Raw genomic sequence first — 20,578 nt, 5'->3', positions numbered from 1 at the left:
AAAGACTTAGTGGTTCTGTTTTTCTAGCCCAAGCAGTTGCTATTCACAAGCACCCTTACAAAGTAACTGCATCAGCTCCTTGTCTAAGTTTCCTACGCATTCCTGCTGTACACATCTGTCTGTTGAAAGTTGATTTCTTGAGGCAGAGTGGTGCTTATGTATTTGAATTTCTCAATGTTTAAATAGGTCATTGCAAGAGACCTATACCAAAAATTAACAAAAATAGTGTTCTTGTTTACTGGGTACAGTTAAACTGGCTGATAGAGTATCTTCTTAGTTCACTTGGCATCAGCAATTGCAGAGGAAATTAGATTCTACTTTTCTCAGTAAACATAGTTTAATGCTTCTTCAGGCAACAGAACTGACTGTAAGAATGGACAAAGCTGGACTCTTGCAGGTACCATCAATTTTGCTTGGGAGATTTGACCCTTTCATGAGGATTGCTCTAGTACATAGCATAGCCACAGCTGTTCTTAAAATAGGACAAAAAGGAACAATTTCTGCAATGCTGGTTTCATAAACAAATTTCTGGGGGAAGGAATGCGTTGAAGTGTAGATAAAATTATGAGAAAAGTGTTAGATTGTGCACAGCAGCTGCATTGCTCCAGGTAATACCATGCTCTGTGTGCTGCCATCTTTCCACAGTGCTTAGTTTTATGGGATAAATTGAATTCAGTGTAACCCAGCCATCAGTCTTCAGTCAAGTAAGTGCCTTTCCAGGAAGTTGTATTTTTCACTAGTCCTGAGTAGAAGCCTCAAGAGTTGTGCAGAGCATATCTATTGTTCCAGGAGCAGCACAGAGCTGATAAAGCTGTGTTTCTGTGGTTTTATGCCCTTTACCACATGTGCCTTCCAGCAGCTCCAGCTCACTGCTTTGGAGCACTGTGTGTCCATGGTGGTGAGGCAGACACTGCTGGACAGCCTGTGTGGCGGAGGACAAAGTCTCATTCTCCTCTTCATGCCTGTTCCTCTGCCTGAACACAGATTTTTCACAGAGCTTATAGGGGCTTCCCAGGTCTGTCAATGAATGGGATTTTCCAGCCCTTCTTTGGTTACTTCAGAGTCTTGGTAGAAGGCAGGGTAGAGCAATTGATGTAGTTGAAATTCAGGATACTTGTTGAAATTTGCATTTGCTTCCAAGATAAACCCTAACCCAAGACTGAGGTATGATTAATTTGGAAAATGAACGCCACAGTTTACCTCTAGACAGCTGGAATTTGGTTAGGCTAGTGGGGCCAACTGTTGAACTCTCTCTTGGTCAGTTTGTTTCTTAAAGAATTATACTAATTTATGCCAATGGAAGAGCTAATGAATGTAGACCAGTGTTGTTTAAATGGGGAACACAGACATATAACCCCAGGACAACATGTGGCAGTGATTCACCTCTGCGTGGTGTCACTTGAGGAATCTGTGTCTGACTGGTACAGTGTGGTACAAACATGAGCCACTGACCTTTCCACATGGAGCATGGCTGCCCCTTCCTCAACATCTATACAGTTACAAAGTGGGCATAAGCATCCGTGTGGCAGTAGTCTTTATCAAGGATAGTCTTGTCACAGAACAGTAAATTGGATGCTAATGGGGGAAAAAGGCAAGACAAATGCATATCTTCAAGAGTCAGTCAGAAAATTATAGAAGTAGCCTGCAATAAATAAGATTAGGAATATGAAAATTAACATGCAAAACAGTTTGTGCTATACAGTCTAAATCCTTCCTGATACTCTAAGCAGTGTGGCTCAGGGAGCCACAGAGTAGCTTCATTCCTGTCAACAGGTAGATTAGATAGTGAGAAGGAAAATAGGTTTCCCATCATAAGCAGAGCACTTGTGTGTGACTGACTTGGTGTCAGCTAGGAGTTTCGTTAGAGACGTCTGGGAACTGTCCTGTGCTAACCTTCCACTGTCCTTCTTGGAATCAATGCAGTCAACCTGCTTACAACCATCTTGCTCCTCAAGTGATCCATGCAACAAAAGTGAGACTTGAACAGGTTTTATATGTACTGCCTAGAAGTACTGCAAGAGATGCACATTTTTTTACTTAGTCAAAATTAATTATTGTTATTTTTATCAATTTTAGATACGGACTGTATTTTGGAGCCTCTGTCTCTGCCAGAAAGTCGAGGTGGTTTTGATGCAGTAGAAAGTTCCCCCTATGTGCCTTGTATTTTCTGCAAAGAATGCTATGTCTTAGCAGAACAAAACCAGCTTCTGAAGCACATGATTATTGAACACAAGCTCGTCATAGCAGATGTGAAACTGGTTGCAGATTTTAGAAGGTAAGGGTTATATAATTTAAAATGAGTGTGTATATGTGCTTGGTATTACTAAAAGCTTTGGAAAAGTAGAGATCATCTTTTTTCCAAGACATTGTGGGAGGATTTGTGTTAGCTTTTCTTATGAGCAATTTGCTGCTGGACTGTAAGGTTGTTTTCCTATTTCCTCCCCTCTCCCTTGTGCCTAGATGTTGCTGGGATTTGGGAGCTCAGTTTTTAGAATACATGGCAATTCTTGTGTTTGACATTTTTTTGTATATCCTACGGTCTTCTCAGGTCCTGTCACTAGTCAACAAGTTGTGTGCAAACTAGAAAGCTGTTTTTTAGCAAAGTCCGTTCCAGACAATCAGCTCTTCTAATTTAGGGTTTTATTTGTGTAGGGCAAGACTATTTCTGCACCTGTACAATGTCCTGAAGCTATGTATTGTACACAGAAGCTGCTCAGTACAGGATTTCTCACATTCTGGGATGCAATTTATTTGTGCTACTTTAAGGACAGTATTTCCCCATAGAAATCACATTTAATCCTTAACTATGTTTACAGTACTGTCATCTACATACTTTGACTCCTTCTACAGCTGTGTCACTGATCATCTCACCAGGGTCACATTTGGCTTTCTCTCTAACTTCTTCCAGTAACTGGCATGGCCAGCTGGCTTGTAACTTCAGAGACAAGGTACTTGCTTGGCATTTTGCTTTCCACAGTAATGTATGGACTAGGAGGAAGGCTAGACAGTACCTGCCAGTCTGTAGATAGTTCTGCTGTACTACTTAAGTGTTAGACTGATAATTTCTCAAATAAAATTAGTTTTCTAGTAGGTCTTCTGTTACTAGTTACGCAGTCAAAGTCAAGACCTTGTGTCTATCAAGACTCAATAAAAAAGAAATAATACAATATAATTTTGGAAGAGAAATGTAAGCCATATAAATCCTTAATCAAATGTATGAGCTTAACATTGCTTACAACTGAAAATGGATGGTAGTTTTTGTTTGCTTTTCTGCTGAAGGCAGGCAGAAGGAGAATGTAGTGTTCTTTGGAGATAGTACTAGTATCTTTGGGTAAGTAAAGGAATCAGAACTGTTCAGTCATGGATCACCAGTCTCAGCATGCTTGAGGGAATTATTTTGCATTAATAGAAATGTATTTTAAAATCACCCCTTCCAAAAGTGCCCATTTAGATTCTTTTTGCTGCTAATGCAATTGGAAGGTAGCCAAGTCTTACAGAAAGTGGCCCCAGGATGTGAAATGATGGAGTTGTTGCTCTGAAGTGTGCATTCTCTGATTTGCTTTATTAGTAAAATAATCTAATACTATGCACAAAAAGGAGAGTATATTCTGAAGTGTTGAACTGAGGTGTGGAAAATACAAGGATGAATTCTGTAAAGATAGTATTATTTTTATACTTAGCAATGAGTTACAGCCAGTCCTAGGAATAAATTTCTCGACAGAACTGCAGAAATGGATAATCCAGAAAAGACGAATGCTAATGGAAAATTTTTTTTCTTTCCATTTTAACTTTGAAGAATAAAGATAAGTTGGCATAAGGGCAGAGGGAAGAGATAAGAGGAATAAGCTTCTGCTTCATGACTCAATACGATCACTCATTCTGTCTCCCTGGAAGTATCACAAGGCATTGGTTTTATCTGGTCATTGATTATTTGGGTTAAGTCTTATGATATGAAATCCCTTAACTGTAATTTCCATGATACAGACAGTTATGGGCAGGTGAGTTTGTACCAGTGTTCATTTCTCTCAGTGCAAGGGACAGCCATTTATTAAATGAGCTCTTGAAATCTCTTAATTTGTACATTTATGTCCTAAAAACTCAAGGACGACTTAGTCTGGAAGAATTGTAGTTCTGTTTAGGAGTTCTTTCGATGTGCATTGCAAACAGTGGAGTAGGCAGGGGGAGAACTAGACTCTTCTCTTACTTACTGACTTCTGATGATGCTGCTGAGTAAGCCTCAGCCACATGTGCTGGCTTCACTGTGCTCAGCTGTCTGTGCACCAGAGGTTAGTCCTCTCCATGTCAGAGTTAGCAGAAAGAAAGATGTGCTGATTCCTTGGCTGCTGCAGTTGAAATCCTCAAATGTATTAGGTGAGATGGTAGAAGCAGTGTGAGTCACTATGGGATGTGATGGCTGTGGCAAGTAAACTTACCAATTGCACAAGTATTAAAAGCTACAGCTATTTAAAAATGCTCTCATAATAATGATATCTGATTTTTTAATTGTTATTTTTCTAATTTGGTGGCACATAATAAGAAGCATTTACCTTACCAGCTCTCACATGATTTATATCATACATTAGTATAAATTTAAGCAAGCACTTAAGCAATTTCAGATTATTTTTTATAGTAGAATTCTGAATAATTAGCACAAGTGTTTCTTGGTTCCCTTCATCATGCAAGTGAAGTGATGAGTTCTTCTTGGTTGGACAGTAACTTCCTAATTCAGTAGAAATCTAATCTCAGTTGTGTTCTGTTGATGCAGCTGTAATACCAACAAAATACCAAATAGAATGTTTTTAAACAATTGTAGCTGATGGGTTAAACTTTCAAGATGTGTTTAGGTCTTTTTCTTATTCTCTCTGCTGTCTTACCCCCAGGTGTTCAGGGACTTCATTTTTCTGTCTTTCTAGTTGTTTGCCAAGCTACAGCTTTCACTATAACTCCACAGGAGACCTGCCAAAACCTCACTTTTGTCAAGTTGGTGTTTTTACTGAGTTTCAGCTGTCTGACTGCATCTTGCAGAACACAGAGCCCAATATTTTGGGAATTTGAGAATGCTCTGTAGTATATCTTTTCAGTAAAGATGCATCTGAGTGGCACTTCTGTCTGAAGATGTGAATAGGTCACAGTGTTTATGCAAAGCTTGGTGCAAATCTGCTTATTGAGTTCTTCACTTTGACAGCACGGGTAAACCCAGTTTAAGTGAAACTGAATTAATTTCATAAAATTGAAAACTAATATGAAGGAAGAAAAAAGGGATGCAGGAGCTAAAAAAAGAAACAAAACCACAGAAGAATTTAGAGCATGGAAAAAAAAAACAACAGCTAATCAAATTTTTAGTAGAAGTATTTTGCTTTTTCACTGATCATCTCCCCCTTATTTTTAAAGCTACATCTTGTACTGGAAGAGGAGGTTTGCAGAGCAGCCTATCACAGACTTTTGTAGCGTGATAAGAACAAATTCAAAAGCTCCATTAGGTAAGTATGCTGCTTGCTTACTCTCTGATGGGCAGTTAATGTGATAATTTCTGGCATATACTGCTTCTTTGATCAGCCCAAGTGGGTCTGACACTAGGTCATAAAACCACAGAAGTAATGTTTAACTCTTAAGCACTTATTCAAACGTACCTTTTCCAAGGGTTACAACATGAGCTTCAGCACTGTGCTGGGTGAGGATGAGCTCAGTACATGCTTAAATGCCCTGTGAACATGGTCTGCTGCAAATCAAGGCTTGGAAGGAGAGCTGGGGAGATATTGGTATCCACTGCATAAAAATTAGTGATGGTCCTTCCAAATTATGAGAAACATTCCCAGCAAGCTGCCTTTTCTGACTTTATCCTGCCCACCACCTGCCCTGATGCTGCTAATTCTTCTTGGACATTAGGGACACAACCTCCCTTCCTTTCCCCTGCCACAGTGCTCCCTGTCCCAAGAATGTCAGGGGATGTTATCTTGACAGAAGCCATACAATTCTGCAGTTTTCTGGGCTCCAACACCAGTCTAAAACTACAGTTCACTGTTCTGCTGCATTGGTATGGTGGCACGTTCCATCATAGGGGCAGTGTTGACTGTGTGAAGGAAGTGGTTTTCTCAGAAGTAGCTGATGCATTACTTTGTCTTTCCTTTTCTAAAAGAAAAACACAGATAGATAAGAACTTTAGGACTTTTCTGCATCTTTAATTCTCAGTGGAGACCTTAAAAGAGAAAGAACAATACATACAGCTGTCAGAGATGGTTAGAAAGTGAAAACTGAGCACAAAATGGATGAAAGTAATTTTTTTAAATTATTCAAAATAATTTTAAGAAAAGTAGCACTGGACAACATGAAATTCACTCCAAAAATCATAATTCTGTTTCTCTTACACTTACCATTCAGTTTGAAAACTGCAAATCAAGCACCTGAATGGCAGAATTAGGAAATACCAATGAGCTTTCTCCCTGTCGCTCTCTCTCTCCTTCTCCTTTCCTTCTCACCCCCTCCTTTCCCCTCGAGAAAATTGTTCTTATCTCAACCCATTATCTTTTGTATTTTCCTACACACTGAGTAATTTTAATTCCTTTGAATAAAATTTGTTGCCTTCTTCAATTGGATATGACCATAAATAGTAAAAAGGTTACTGAAGATAAGATATGTGTAAAACATGTAAGTCAAAATGTAAATTAGGCAAGTCTAATGTATGGTACTGAGCAGTTGTGTATATCCACAGGTGGAAAAATACTTGATGGTAAAAGGTAATGTGATAGATCATTGCAAGGGGAGAATAAACCAAATTATGATAGCTACTGAAAACTGACAATTACTTAGGGAAACAAGTGATAAGATAAAATTAAAGGTGATTTCGTATTTCTTTCATGCTGATTTTAATCTGTAACCAATATAAATGCTAATTGTTTTCTGTATCCAGATGAACCATCATAAAAATGAATAAAGCTGGTAGTGGAGAAGAGCTATGCAAGACTTTTGCCTTCATACTCTAATATAAATATGCATAAATATTTAAACATGCTTCATTAAATTATGAAATTAAAGTAACTGACTTTTATAGGTTAAAAATCACATTTTTACATTTTTAATGTATTCCAAAGTCTTAGCAAATTATCTGCCAGTAATATTCAAAGCAGCTACAACTTCCCATTCCTTACTCAGACTTCCTAATCTCTTCACAGAGGAACAGGACAATTATTTTCTTTTATGTGATGTTTTACCAGAAGACAGATTACTTAGAGAACAGCTTCAGCAAAAGAGACTGGTAAGAAATTACTCTTGTTTCATTTTTTAAGGTAAAAATTCCAATAGTAACTTAGGCATTTTGAGTTTAAAGCATTTTTTGCTAGATGGCAAAACCCTGCATTTTTTTTAAGCTTATTTCCCTAGCTGCTGCACAAACATATACAAATCCCCTGTTTATATATTTTATCTTGGGATAAATTTACAGGTTATATCTCAGTGTTTCACACAAATGAAGAATATGCCCAGAACACTGAAAAGGGTTGAGTGTGCTGAATGTTTTGCATCTTGCAAGGATCTGCATTGCATTGACACACTATCTTTCATGTAATAATATGCATCTAGGGAAATTAGTAAAACAGAACTCAGTGTGCCATACTGCGAGCATAGAAGGTGATAGTTATCTACAAAATCTTTGAGCAAGTTGTTTTTGTGCCTTCATACTCCCTTTCCCAGATTTCATTAATTCACAGTCTCACAAGCACCATGGTGTGTGAGTGGAGGAAGTCTGGCCAGTATTGTTTTTGTGAGATGCAAAGGACAAGAAATGCCAGCTCTTGAGTCCACATGAACCATTCTGGTTCTTCTTGCCTGATGGCAACCTAGTACTTTGGACAGACCTTGCTGAATTTTTAGGCATTGTCAGTTCTGAATGGATGGTCCTTCAAGTTCAATTCATGCTGACCAGATTCCAGGAGTCTTAGTCCAGATTGTTGACCGGTGGGTTTTTTTTTTCTGTCTTCTTGTTTGAAATACACATCTGGAGTCTGGTTTTGGTGTTGGGCTAATTTAGAAATGAATGTTGTATGGTACATAGCAGCCTTGTTGGCAATCTCCTTGTGTTAGGATGCAAGGTGTTCTGCTGGAGATGCAGAGTACCCCGTATCTGTACTGTGAGATGTTAGAGTGCAGGTCTTATGGTCTTTACATAAATACATTCCTCGGTTTAGTGCTGGCAGCTGTGTCCTGAGAATTGTCAACACAGGCCTTTTAACCCTTTGTTTTGCTGTTTGTTCTGGTGTGTTTATATTACAATTTTGTACATACACAGCATGCAAATAAAGACACATTAAGTTATATGCATTCAGAATGAGGGAGAACCTTACAAAACCCAAATTCTAGGCCTGACATGCAAAATCCAGTTGGTTCAGCTACTCTGTGAGTGCTATTTCCATTTGCTGCCAGCAGTAATATTCTTCAGCTTGAAGTACATGACTAGTGAATTCCCAGAACTGGAGGAGTATGTACAAGTCTTACACAGCTTTCCATAGGATCCCAGTTCCTGCAAAGGAGAGATGTGGTAGTTCTTCCACTGGGGATTTCCTGTGGAGTTGCCTGAGCTGAAACCTGCATTCCTATGTAGGCCCATTGGATTGGCATAGACTCAGAGAAAAACAGCTGATGCACTCATGCCTAGCATGCTTCCCTTCCAAAGCTATCTGGGATTAGTTAAAAATGTTTGTCTAGATCAGTATCTTATCCTTGACAGCAGCTAAGTGTCTCTGGTATGTGCTGTCTTCTGATCTAGTGTTGATTCTTTCCCAAAATACTCACTTAGTCTCCTGCAATTGGAGAAAAAAAATCTGAATTCAGAAATATGAGCTTCCAACTCTGAACCCACAAAAACTTCAGGATCCCCACTACCTGCAGAAGTGAGTTGCTCAGGCTTAACACACACTGGGAGAGAACCATCTATTTGGTCCTTTTGAACCTGTCATGTCACACCTGGCAGGTTTTTGTATTAGAAGAGATAGTGAAGAATTTGTCCTTAGTATTATCCAAACAATTCATGGTTTGTCTCTTGATTTATCTGCCTTACATTATGTCTTTCATTGGTCCTGTGCTGGAGTGCACACTCATGGCAAAGAAGGATAGCAACATCCTGGGCTGTATTAGGAAGAGTGTTGCAGTCAGGTCAGGAGAGATGATCCTTCCCCTCTACTTAGCACTGCTGAGACCACACCTGGAATGCTGGATCCAGCTCAGGGCTCCCCAGTACAAGAAGGATACAAGAAGGATTTCCTTGAGCAACTCTGGTGCAGGGTCACAAAGATGCTTAAGGGACTGCAACAGCCTGTGTACAAGTTGAGGCTGAGACAGCTTGGACTGTTAAGTCTGGAAGACAAGGCTCATGGGGGAACTTAGTGATGTATATAAATACTTGATGAATGGAAAAAGATTCAGATTCTTCTCAGTTGTGTCCACCGACAGGACAAGAGGAAATGGGCATAAATTAAAAATCAGGAAATTCTCCTGAAAACAAAAAAAACCCACTTTTTTTTTACTGTGAGGGTGGTCAAACACTACAGCAAGTTACCCATAGAGGCTGTAAATTCTTCCTCTGTGCAGACAGTCAAAAGAAAACTCAACACACTACTGGGTTACCAGGCAGAGGTGACCTTGCTTTGGAACAGGAGTTGGACTTGTTGCTCTTAAGAGATCCTTTGCCACGTCAATGATTAGGTGATTTGAGGATGAGGAATGCTATTTGATGGTTCTTCAAAGTGCATCGTTACTGCACTTCCCTGTATCTTTTACAGTTTTCAACAGTCCTTTTGCGTTTGTGAAAGACATCTTGAATTATGCATGTGGGCATGCAGTGTCATAATGATACTTGTTTCCGAAGAGTATATCATGTTTGTGGCTTTGAGGGAGGAAAAAGGGTTGTGATTGATCATGCAGCTGATGATTTCATAGAACCATTTTATTATAAATAATATCTCCTGGCTGCTATAAATTAGGCTGTATTTTGGGGTTTTTAAAAGGCATTAGTTTCTGATTTTGTAGTGTTTTGTACTATGCAGTCCTATACCAACTAAACCTTTTCTGCACTGCAGTGCTAAGGGCATGAGGGGTCTGTCAGCAGATGAGCAATCTCATCTGCTCTGTAAGTACACATTTCCTCAAACTCTGGAATGAGTAGAGAATTTAGCTGAAAGCAATTGCTGATTTTGTTTACAGAGTAATTCAATTAGGGAAAAAAAGAAATATGCATTCTTATTATGGTGCAAAATAGTTTGTAGTTGTCATTGTTTTGAATATCAGAATTGTATCCCCTGTTTTTACAGAAGGATTTTGTGAAATCAAGCTGCAGCTGTAGTTGGGGCTAATGGAGTCACTGCTTTAGTTACAGCAATAAAGTCTGTTTATTTTTTTCATTTCCTTTTGCTGCAATCTAAGCATTGACTTGCAAGTTAAATAGATATTTTGCTTTGTAAAGCCTTTTACCTCCAGACAAGTCCAGCAATTAAGAGTGAGCTGGCAAATGGGCTCATGTGAGTTGCATAGAATAAAGACAGAACTATACAACTTCTGGTGATTTTTCTGCAGCCTTTGAATCCTAACTGCTGTCTCCAACAGCAAGCCCAGACAAGGAAAAATGCTGTCTTTAAAATGTGCTGCCTGAAGCATTTAATTCTACAGTTTTGAAACTCCAGTTTAGGAATATTTCAGGCTGTATTGCAGCAGGGAGCTAGCCAAGGTAGATGTCATGCAGAGACATAATGGTGACTGTGATGTATTGAGAGGCGCCAAGGAATGAGCCTGAAGTAGGTTAGAGAGCACAGCTTGCTGAAATAGCTGACAAGGCTGTGAAATACAAAACAGATATGGTCTTTTGGAAAAACAGTCTTGACAAAGAATCTGTAGTTGTGAACCACTACCAGGCAAGGAAATCCTGGCAGCAAAACAAGAGATACATGAAGGGGCAGTGTCAATATGAGCCACCTGGGTGTTTAAATACAAGTAACATCCCCAAACCTGTTTTCTTTGAAAATACATACTTTCTACAACAGCACTGACCTTGTCTTGCTGTCAGGTATACAGCTATTCACCCATCATCTCACTGGTACGTGTAGGCAAAGGGGCTTATCTTTCTCCCAATAAGTAAAGACCCTGAAGAGGAGTCTTCACCAAGACTGCAAGCTGTACCAGCTTCCAAGGAAGAGCTGCTTGTATGATCCCCAGTTTGTCACAATCTTAAGCTGAGACAAGGTTCAGGCGGTTGAAGATAGGCACTGGAAGGGATGGAGATGTTAGTCCAGTTTAGAGTAATGCAACATCAGAAGTACTTACTGAGTAGCTGGTAATGTCAGCATGCTAAAACCTACTTCTGAGTTCTATAAGCCCTTCTTTGCCTGTTTTGGGTATTTCATTGCTTTTCTCAAGCACTCTTTAATCTTGCCCATCCTCTATCAGTTTATTAAGACTTGCCATACTAATGGTCAGAAATAGTTTTATCTGATTCCGTGATGACTGTTGGGTAAATAATGTCAGGTCTGAAGACGTTTAATGTCCAACCTTTAACCCTTTCTTATCCTTTGCTGATCTTGGTTCTTTTTTTTCTTTTGTTTTAAAAGCATTTCTTCAATAGTTGTGACATAATTAGACTGAAGCCCTGCATGTTCCAAGCATTCCTCTTTGCTCATGTTTGGTTTCTTGCTGCATTGGATCTATGCTCTTTTTTGTTGTTTATTTCTGATGTATTTGAGGGTGGGGGAAGGTCAGTTTTTCCTATTTCCCTTTACTGTATGAGCATATCTCCATATTCTTTTGCTTGTGTTAGTTCAAACAAACTGCACCTTTCTCCTGCTTCAGCCTGGCAGCCTGTGGTATGTGTCTAATGTAATTTCAGCCCTCTTTTTCTTTCCATACATCTTTACATAGTTAGTCTTCATCCTACCATGAAACTCTTCCTTCCTTCCTTTGTTTTAATTGACTCAGCTTCCTGAATGAGCTGCGAGTATGATGTCTTCTACATCAGCACTACAGTACCCTTCAAAGTCTGTCATCTGACCTGTCATTGATTATAGCCTTTTCAGGGGTAGGGTTTAGCCTGTAGCGCTTCAGTAGCTGAGTCAACTCAAGAAGAGGAGCAATAGTGAAGAAAGGAAGAACCTAAGAGCAAATGGGACAGCTAGAGGAACAATTCCTTATACCTGTCCCAGTTAGTCATTCCAACATTAGTTTTGAACCCAATCTCTGTGGAGTAGGCTGGAATAAAGGGTAAAGTACAGGAAAAAAAAGGATAAAAAAAGGAAACAAAGACATTTTTTAAATGTTTCAGGTATTGTTTTGTCTTGGTATCAACAGTGAATTAATGCTGACATCCCCAAACATTCAAGGAGGTTAGAAGCTGGTGCAAGTATTTAAGCAAATTGCTCATTTCCTGCCTCATAACTTCAGTTTCTGCTTGACATACATTACCAGAATCTATCTGCTCAGAAAAATTTCCATTTTATGTAAGATATTGTAATTGCTGTTCTCCTTTTGGAGTCCCAGCAGTGAAATAGAAGGTTGGAAATGTCTTTAGGGAAGAAGAGCAGCCTTGTTGCTTTTGCTGTATTTGATGTGAATTGGTGCTTTTAATTCCTCACCTGTCCAAGTATCAGACATGCTTTATGGTTTGGAAAGTTTCCTGTAGCAATGAAAGTTGCCAATATTTCATAAAAAGGAGGGTCTACCTCAGAAAATATTTTTTAAACTCTGTTGAGTAAATTGATAAAGCAACAATGCTGTGTTAGTCAAAGCTTCCCAGATGCCAAGTGTGCTGGTGTAAGGGGAAACAGGAAAGGTGAGAGTAGAGTAGTAGTAGCATCATCTGTATGGAGAACACAGTATGCTTCTGCTTCCTCCTTAGACATAACTGAGAGCAGCTGCCAACAAGGACTTCAGTAAGCAATCTGAAGTCAGGCAGACAAATACTGCAGAAAACCTTTTTCCTTCCTTGTAAATTAAAATCAGGAAGCTACATTGCAGTACTGTTAATGAGGGTGGGGGTGTTCAAACCCTTTCTATCCTTATGTTTGAATTGTGCACGATTACCATTTAGTTTCCAGTGTTTTTTACAAAGTATATTAACTGTGTTTATAATGGTTTCAAATCCAAGGTTAGTCAAACATGCTGCTGAGTGGAGAAAGGGGCAGCTCCACATATCAGAGAAAGCCCCAGTTTCTGCTGATGTTGTTGTATGGGACATTTGCTGCCCATGTGGAGCAGTCTTAATTGCATCTCTGCTGAAGGGCTCTGGCAAGTTGTGCTGCATTCATGCCTTTCCAGAGTCAGCCCTGAAAAATAGGATTTTACATTTCTGTGAGTTGACATTTTGCATAACAGAGCAGGACGTGAGCCGATATGGCCTAAAACGTGAGTAGGTGCTGCTAAACATCACTCCAACATAAAATGCACACCTTGTAGTATAAAAACAAACATAAAAGCCGCAGCATCTGTATTTTCATGGTAACGGACCCTTAGCTGCAGTTCCTGAGTGGTGTGGTTGAATATGGGCCCTGGAAGGGGCTGTGGCACAGTGTGCCCATGTGCCCCAGCACCCACAGACCCCAGGACAAGAGCATCTCAGCTGCAGCACTCTCATGTGCTCTTGAAGACATCTCATCAGCCCACGGCCCCTCACGGCATGTAGCCTGCTGCTTTTGTGGAAGAGAAGTAGACAGCACATTTATTTGCTCAGTGGGCAGCAGGATGTGGTGTGGTACAGCCACGCCAGCCCCTCTGCGCTGCAGGACACGCTGGGGCCTTTCATCAGAAGAGCTGAAGCCTTCCTCTCATTTCTTTTGGGTTTTAGGGGGTGTGTCTTTGCTTTCTTTTCTCTTTTCCTTTCTTTTCTACCTTCTCTGGGAAGAAGAGGCAAAGCTTTGCCAACAGGCGAAGCTGAATTCAGCTGGACCCTATGGACAAATTTGGGCATTAATCCACATAAAAGAGTTACCAAAGATGCAGGTGAGAAACACAGTTTCACTGCAGGTTCTAAAGAGATAAAGAGATTGAGAAAATCCCCTAAGAAATTCAGTTAGGATTCTGAATGTCAGAAAGCAGGCAGTATCACCTTTATGTTGCACAGAAATTAAATCCTTTCCCAGTTATCAGTACTTAAAAAACAAGTACAGATTAGTATGCTGCTAGGGTGAAAATATGCTGTTTTAATCCAGACATTGATTCTCCCATGCCCCAGATGAGTATGGCCTTTCCATCTGCAGTGCACAGTAAAACTACGCTGCTGCTCTTACAGCAATGGAGACAAATCATCTGCTGCTTGATTTTGTTGTTAGAAATGTGCACCAGGTGTTGTAAAGTGTCTGACCCAGCCTGTTGCCCTGCCTTAAACAGAGCCAGAGTGAAGGCAATGACCTGCTCCTTTTCCCTGGGTTTGGTATGTGCTTCTTATAGAAACTGCCAGGGCTGTGTCCTGTATTAGGAAAAAGCCCCCTAGGTTGCCTGCAATTAGCCATGTAGGATTGATTTTGCCATTCCATTGGGCGTTAGATGGTTACCCATAAACCTGCTCATTGATACCAGAGGTAAACCTGAGTCACAGGTAGAAACATTAAACTGATATGTTTTATACAGAACTATTTCAATACCTGTCTAAGATCTCAGTGTGGATTGTATTTATGTCCATGCACCATGTATATAAAGTTAAGAGACTTTTACTGGAACTTAACTGGGACATATACTGCCTTTGGAAAAACTTGGGATTTTTGTGAGAACCCACAATCAAAGCATGCTGACATCTGGTTTGTGCCAGCAGCACATTTGAATTTTATGTGTTTGTTGTTACCAGTAAGGATAAATATGTATAATAAGCTTATGTGATGGAATGATTTTATGATTATGGTTTTGTCTGAATAACTACATCTGTTTCTTTTCATAGAGAGAGATTCTAGAACAGCAACAACAAGAGAGATGTGACACGAGTTTTCGTAGTATGTGTATGTTCTGTGATCAAGAATTCACAGGAAACAGGTTTGTTTGTTTGTTGCCCTGTTTGCTTTTGTTTTATTTTTTGGTATCTACTCAGCATCTTTGTTTATGTTTTCAATGGAGTTGAACCAGTCAATGAATAATGGTAGGACTCAGAAGATAGAATTAACTTTAAAGTATAGATTAAGTATTTCTTTCAACTGAAGTGCCATTTTAAATAGATCCTGTCCTACTTCTCAAACCTTTATTTATTTATTCCAGTGTAATTATTCCTACTACACAGTACACTGGAGTTGGGAACAAACCACTTTAAAGAGAAACTATTTTTTGGCAGCTGTTTTAGTGACAAGGACATCTGCGTAAGCCAGTGTGATAGTTAAAAAAATAATTTTATCCAGTTGTACATTTTCTTATTTAATGCTCACCTAACTAGTGTGAATTTAAATATCAAATGAAAACGAGGAGAAGAAAATTAGAGTGGGAACAGAGGGCTTTACAGAAGTGTGAACAAGAATTGCATTGAAGTGCATGCTCCAAAGAATCTTTGTTTATTCAGAGTAAATAAGTTTCAGTTGGATAGGCTAAGTCTGTTTGCATAGGTAGGCTGGAAGGATATATTCCTGCAGGTCATCCCAGTGTTCTATGAGTGTCCCTCTCTTCTCTCTGGTGACCGTAGAGGAACTTCATCCTCTGCTTCCTCTTGGGTCTGGGCAGGCTGAGTGCATGTTTGAAAATTAAGCCCAGATAATGGTAAAAGCAAGTGTCAACATTCAGGTATTTCTTTAGTCCCCAAAAGCAGAAGCTGAGGCATATAGAGAGGTTGGGCACCTAAGGAATTAACCCGTATATCTCTGGTAGAAGAATATCTTAATTGAACATCCATTGTGTTTATTTGTGTACACTTTTGAGTGCCATTCATATCGTTAGTGCTAGTGTGTGAAGCAATATTGAGCTAAAAGCACGTTGCATCCAAGAATTTCTGCTCTGAAACCAGCAAAGAGAAGTCTGACAAATGGCTTTTTAGAATGTTTCTCAGGAGGGTTGTTTGAAATGTGATTTGCTTATACAAGGTAATGAATGAGCTTTGCTAACAGGGAGGGTCAAAATAAACTATACTGTAATTTTCATTTAAAAGGTTATATTTCATGCATGTGGATGGAGCAGTTGAAATGTTACTGAACATTCAGCAGTGCTGAAAATTAAAAACTTCCTGTTTCAATAAAATTGCATTCCTTTTTTCCTAGCATTGGCAGCAAGACTGTTACTGTTTATTTAACATCAGCATTTATGCAGTTTTAGTGCCATTGGTGTATTTTAAATCACTAATTGAATAATTTTTATATATATATATATCAAAAAATATGTAACATTCTATTTGAATGTCTTTTGTAGATCTGTTCTTCTCAATCATATGGCAAGAGAGCATGCCTTTAACATTGGACTGCCAGATAACATTGTGAACTGCAATGAGTTTTTGGCAGTATTACAGGGGAAGCTTGACAAGTAAGTAGAGTTTTGTTTGTTTTCAATAAACTTGGGTTGTATTTCTTTTAATTTTGAAATTGTGGGTAAAAGTGAATTCCACATTTGTGGCTAGTTAAGAAGAAGCAAAGAGAGCATGTAAGTTAATTGTGAGTGCTCTTAGAAGTCTTTGTTGACTTATTGAAAGCTAATTTGTAACAGTTCATCCTATGAAGTCATGTGCTGTGTTTCAGTTACCTGTTGCAGTTTGATATAATAATAGCATGTGCCTTTTTCTCATAACTGTTAGCATTAATGTTCTTTCTTATCATGACAAACTTTTTGCTAAACATCTCTTTAATCACTGAATACAGAGTCCTTGTTCCAGTCTTCATTTGCCTCCATATACCATTACTGTGAGATATTTGGTCTCTCCCTTTTGTACTGCTTATGGAGTAAACACAGAGCAGAAGGGGATAAATTTTCCAGAAATGAAGATATATTAAGAATCATTTGTGTTGCCTAATGCACCGAATTACCATGCTCTCTGATAATTTGCAGCTCTACTGTTTATCAGTAGGACCTGAGGTCTTCAGTTAGAGGGAGTTTTCTCAAAGCTGATCCTCTCTGTAGTTAATGCACTTGCTGAAATTGTGTCCAGAGTAGTGAAAGACTACTCCCCCTATGGCTAAGAACACACTTACTAGCTATGCTAGTAGAATAGGACCTGGGAATGAATTACTAGAGGAGTAAAATCTTGTTTCAGGCAAATAAGACTACATTATGTGTGCTGACAGAAAGCCTCCCATATTCTTCTTGGGAATGCCTTTCTCAAGTAGAGCAAACACTTTGCTGTTAGCAGGTGGAACAAAGCAGATATTAAAATTCATAGATGTATTCTGGCATCAGACCTATGATTCACCAGCAAGGCAATCTTGATTTGAAGTCTGCAAGCACAGGGGAACTCAAAACTTCTTAAATGTCTTGAAAGACAAAGTGATACTGAGAATCCTGAATTTCCACACAAAACAAATGATGGGAATCTGGAACCAAAACAGTTTTATGATGCTGATTGATTTAAGGCAGTGCGTATACTTCTGTTTTGTTTGAATTGCTCTGGAAGACATAATAATTTCATGTCTATGTATATATATATATATATATGCATATACATATGTGTGTGTATGTATGTCTGTCTATGAATTATATATACTTCTGAGTGTGTGGATATGAATTTACTTACTGAATTTTACTTCTTAGGATTTCAAATCCCATTGACCACCCTGGCAAACTTTCATTTGTCTTCCCTGTTGAGGTAGAGCTATAAAAAACTTTCTGCTTAGCTAGTTTAAATTGTTTCAAAAGATAAGTAGTTTGTCCAGAGTTTGGTTTTTTTCACTCTGAATTGCAAAGAAACAATTACAGATGTCAGTGTAAGTCTACGCTAAGTTAGAGAGCTCACACAGTGAGCAATCAGTCTTCCTCTGCCTACTTTTGGTAATCAGACTTTTCTCCCACCTTGCTTATGGGACTAACAGTAAACTTTTTTGTTATCTATATTTTTCATTTTCTGTCATTGTTATTTCTGTTTAATTGACTCTACTGTGATCTAAGATTATCTTGTAATTTTTTTTAAATAAGCTTTCTGTTTCTTTTACTTCGATCTGAAATGCTTAGGTAAATCTTACTATATATAACTCCAGTTTATTTAAGTTTATTATTTTGTACTATTTTCATTTTAACATGTTGGCCTGTTTACTTTTTTATCTTAGTTTGCAGTGTTTATACTGTGAAAAAGTCTTCAGAGACAAAAACACACTTAAAGATCACATGAGAAAGAAGCAACATCGCAGAATCAATGCTAAAAACAAAGAATATGACAAATTTTATATTATTAACTACTTGGTAAGTAGTTCTATGAATAATTAGCAAATTGACTAAAGAGATACAGACATCATCTAGTTAAAAGTGAATAATCCAAACTAGTAATTAGTATAAAGGTCAAAAATCAAGTGAAAGATTCTTAAGAAGTATGTTCATTTATGGTATGATATTCTGGATAATTGTCAAACTAAGCAGTAGTGAACATTTTTTGTTGAGATTTGATTTTGAGAGATGCAGGAATGTAGCTTGAAGAGACACTAATCATCATGTCATTAATGCTCAGTCTCTGCTTTAAAAACAGAAGGGAAAGTGAGATAGAGAAATGAAGTAAATAGAGCAAGTTGGCTCTGAGCTTGTTTTCTACAAACTTTAAGCTGGAAGTGCTCTTTAGATGATAAATTATATACAGAGATGAGGAAAATGAAAGATACAGAGATGAAAGAAAAACAGTTAGTTTTTGGACTACAGGTAGGTGTATGTTGCTAAATGATTTTTTTTATCTCAGACCTTTGGGAGTGCGTGCATGTGTATGTAACAGATTTTCACTTGCTGCCAACAACTTATGAATATGGGAGCTGCTTCAAATGCTGCTATGTTCTGTCCCAGAAATAATTATAGTTCACCTGAAGTAGTCTTTGTGCCTTCTACAAGTGCTAATATCCAGGCTATAAATAAAATAGCCATTCTTGACTGTTTTACCTACTCTTTCCTTTTAATTTCTCTCCATGGGTGTTACTTTAATACTGAGAACAAGAAATTTGTATGTTTAGTGCCCTGCCAAGTCTCTTCTACCCAAGACAGGATAAATTCCTTTGGTCATACTTTTTTTTTTTTCCCAAAGATCAATGATCTGAGACCTGGGTTTGTGTTTTTTTCTAGATATTCAAATTTCACAACTTAGAAAACTGACCTGTATTTGCTGCACAGTGAGGAAAAAGTTGTGAAGCTGTGTAGGGTAGATGTTTTTAGATCCTCAACAGAACTGAGCATTTACTTATTTGGCAGTTAACAGATTTTAATTTAATGTAATTGTTTTAAGTGATTTTAATAGTTTCTTTCTTCTCTGCTTGTCCTGCACATCATACTATGTTTTCAGAACTTGGCATCTTTTTAAATTATCTTTTGTCTCTCATTTGCATTCATCGTTCACATTTTAATGTGTTCCATCATAGATCAGGAAATTGAGCTAGTTGACTGCCCAGAATCTCTGAGAACTATGAAGTACTACTTGAGAAATTTGAGAGACATGCAGAGAAGTCATAACATGAATACAGACACAATGGCTGTGGCATGTTAATAAGCAGAATATGCCAAAGCTAATATAATAGCAAGGCTAATATTCATGTAGCTAACCTCTTTTCTCCAGTTGCTCCAAAACTGGTGACCTTGCCCATGCCTGTCACCTGAGAATGATCTGTGTGCTGTGTGCTTCCTGAACCACATCCAGGCATGGTCTGAGTGATGCTGCTTGCATGACCACAGAACATGCAAACTGTTTTACCAGTCAGGGCCTTGTCCCCATTGCCTGCAGCTGGGATTCTGGCCAGAACTTTGTAGAGTGCCTTCACATGCCAGCCTGAACCAGCTCGGGCATTGGTCACTGAGTAGCGTCACTCAGGCTTGTATTCTTTCAGGTTCTTGATTGAAATTACAGACAATAGTAAATATAACTCAAATAAGCTATGTCAAACCACCAAAGTGTTTAAAATTGGGCAGTGGGTACTGCGTATGCAAGATCTGTGCCAGTACATCTGGGACATACTTGAATGATCACAATTCTTTGTTTGGCTCTACATGCTCTGCTACAGCTCTGTTGTCTTTCCAGACATTTTCAGTTGTGTACACTACAGTCTACTCAGGGGATTGGTTCTACTCAGCCTTTCTGATCCTTCAGACTATACCTGCATCAGAATTTCAGACATTTCTTCTTTTAAAGAAATATTAAAGAAAAAAACTTGTAAACAGACTAAAATAACTGTCTTAAACTCTTAAATGTTCACTATAAAATGTATATTTGCACACAGGAAATTTTTAGGAATGTTCCTACATAATGGAAAGTGTTTGCTTTCCAAACAGCCTTTGACAACTCCTTTTTTTTCTGCACAGAGACAAGAAGACTAAAAGGAAGAGCCTCTGTTTACTACGAGCTCAGTAGATTGGCCATTACATTGTAAGGAGGAAATATTCTGTAGTGCACATACAAGCTCTACAGTAGATTATATTAAATGTGATAGGATGGGTTTTTTCAAACTGAGTCTATATTCAGTAAATTATAGATGTTATA

The 20,578-nt window shown here is 38.5% G+C and overlaps 1 protein-coding gene across 1 annotated transcript in view; it reads left to right on the top strand.

The window, feature by feature from the left end:
* Positions 1–1,166: 1,166 nt before the first annotated feature.
* Positions 1,167–20,578, top strand: part of ZNF277 (zinc finger protein 277) — a 28,209-nt gene continuing 8,797 nt past the window's right edge. The window contains exons 1-7 of the mRNA XM_062492502.1: positions 1,167–1,257; positions 2,077–2,275; positions 5,392–5,480; positions 7,170–7,252; positions 14,900–14,991; positions 16,342–16,452; positions 18,183–18,315. Coding sequence (XP_062348486.1) covers positions 1,167–1,257; positions 2,077–2,275; positions 5,392–5,480; positions 7,170–7,252; positions 14,900–14,991; positions 16,342–16,452; positions 18,183–18,315 — 798 coding nt within the window. The remainder of the gene's footprint in view (positions 1,258–2,076; positions 2,276–5,391; positions 5,481–7,169; positions 7,253–14,899; positions 14,992–16,341; positions 16,453–18,182; positions 18,316–20,578) is intronic.

This window comes from Cinclus cinclus, chromosome 4 (genome assembly GCF_963662255.1).
Source record: "Cinclus cinclus chromosome 4, bCinCin1.1, whole genome shotgun sequence".
In the NCBI taxonomy this organism is placed as follows: Eukaryota; Metazoa; Chordata; class Aves; order Passeriformes; family Cinclidae; genus Cinclus; species Cinclus cinclus.
This window is presented reverse-complemented; position numbering and strand designations above follow the sequence as displayed.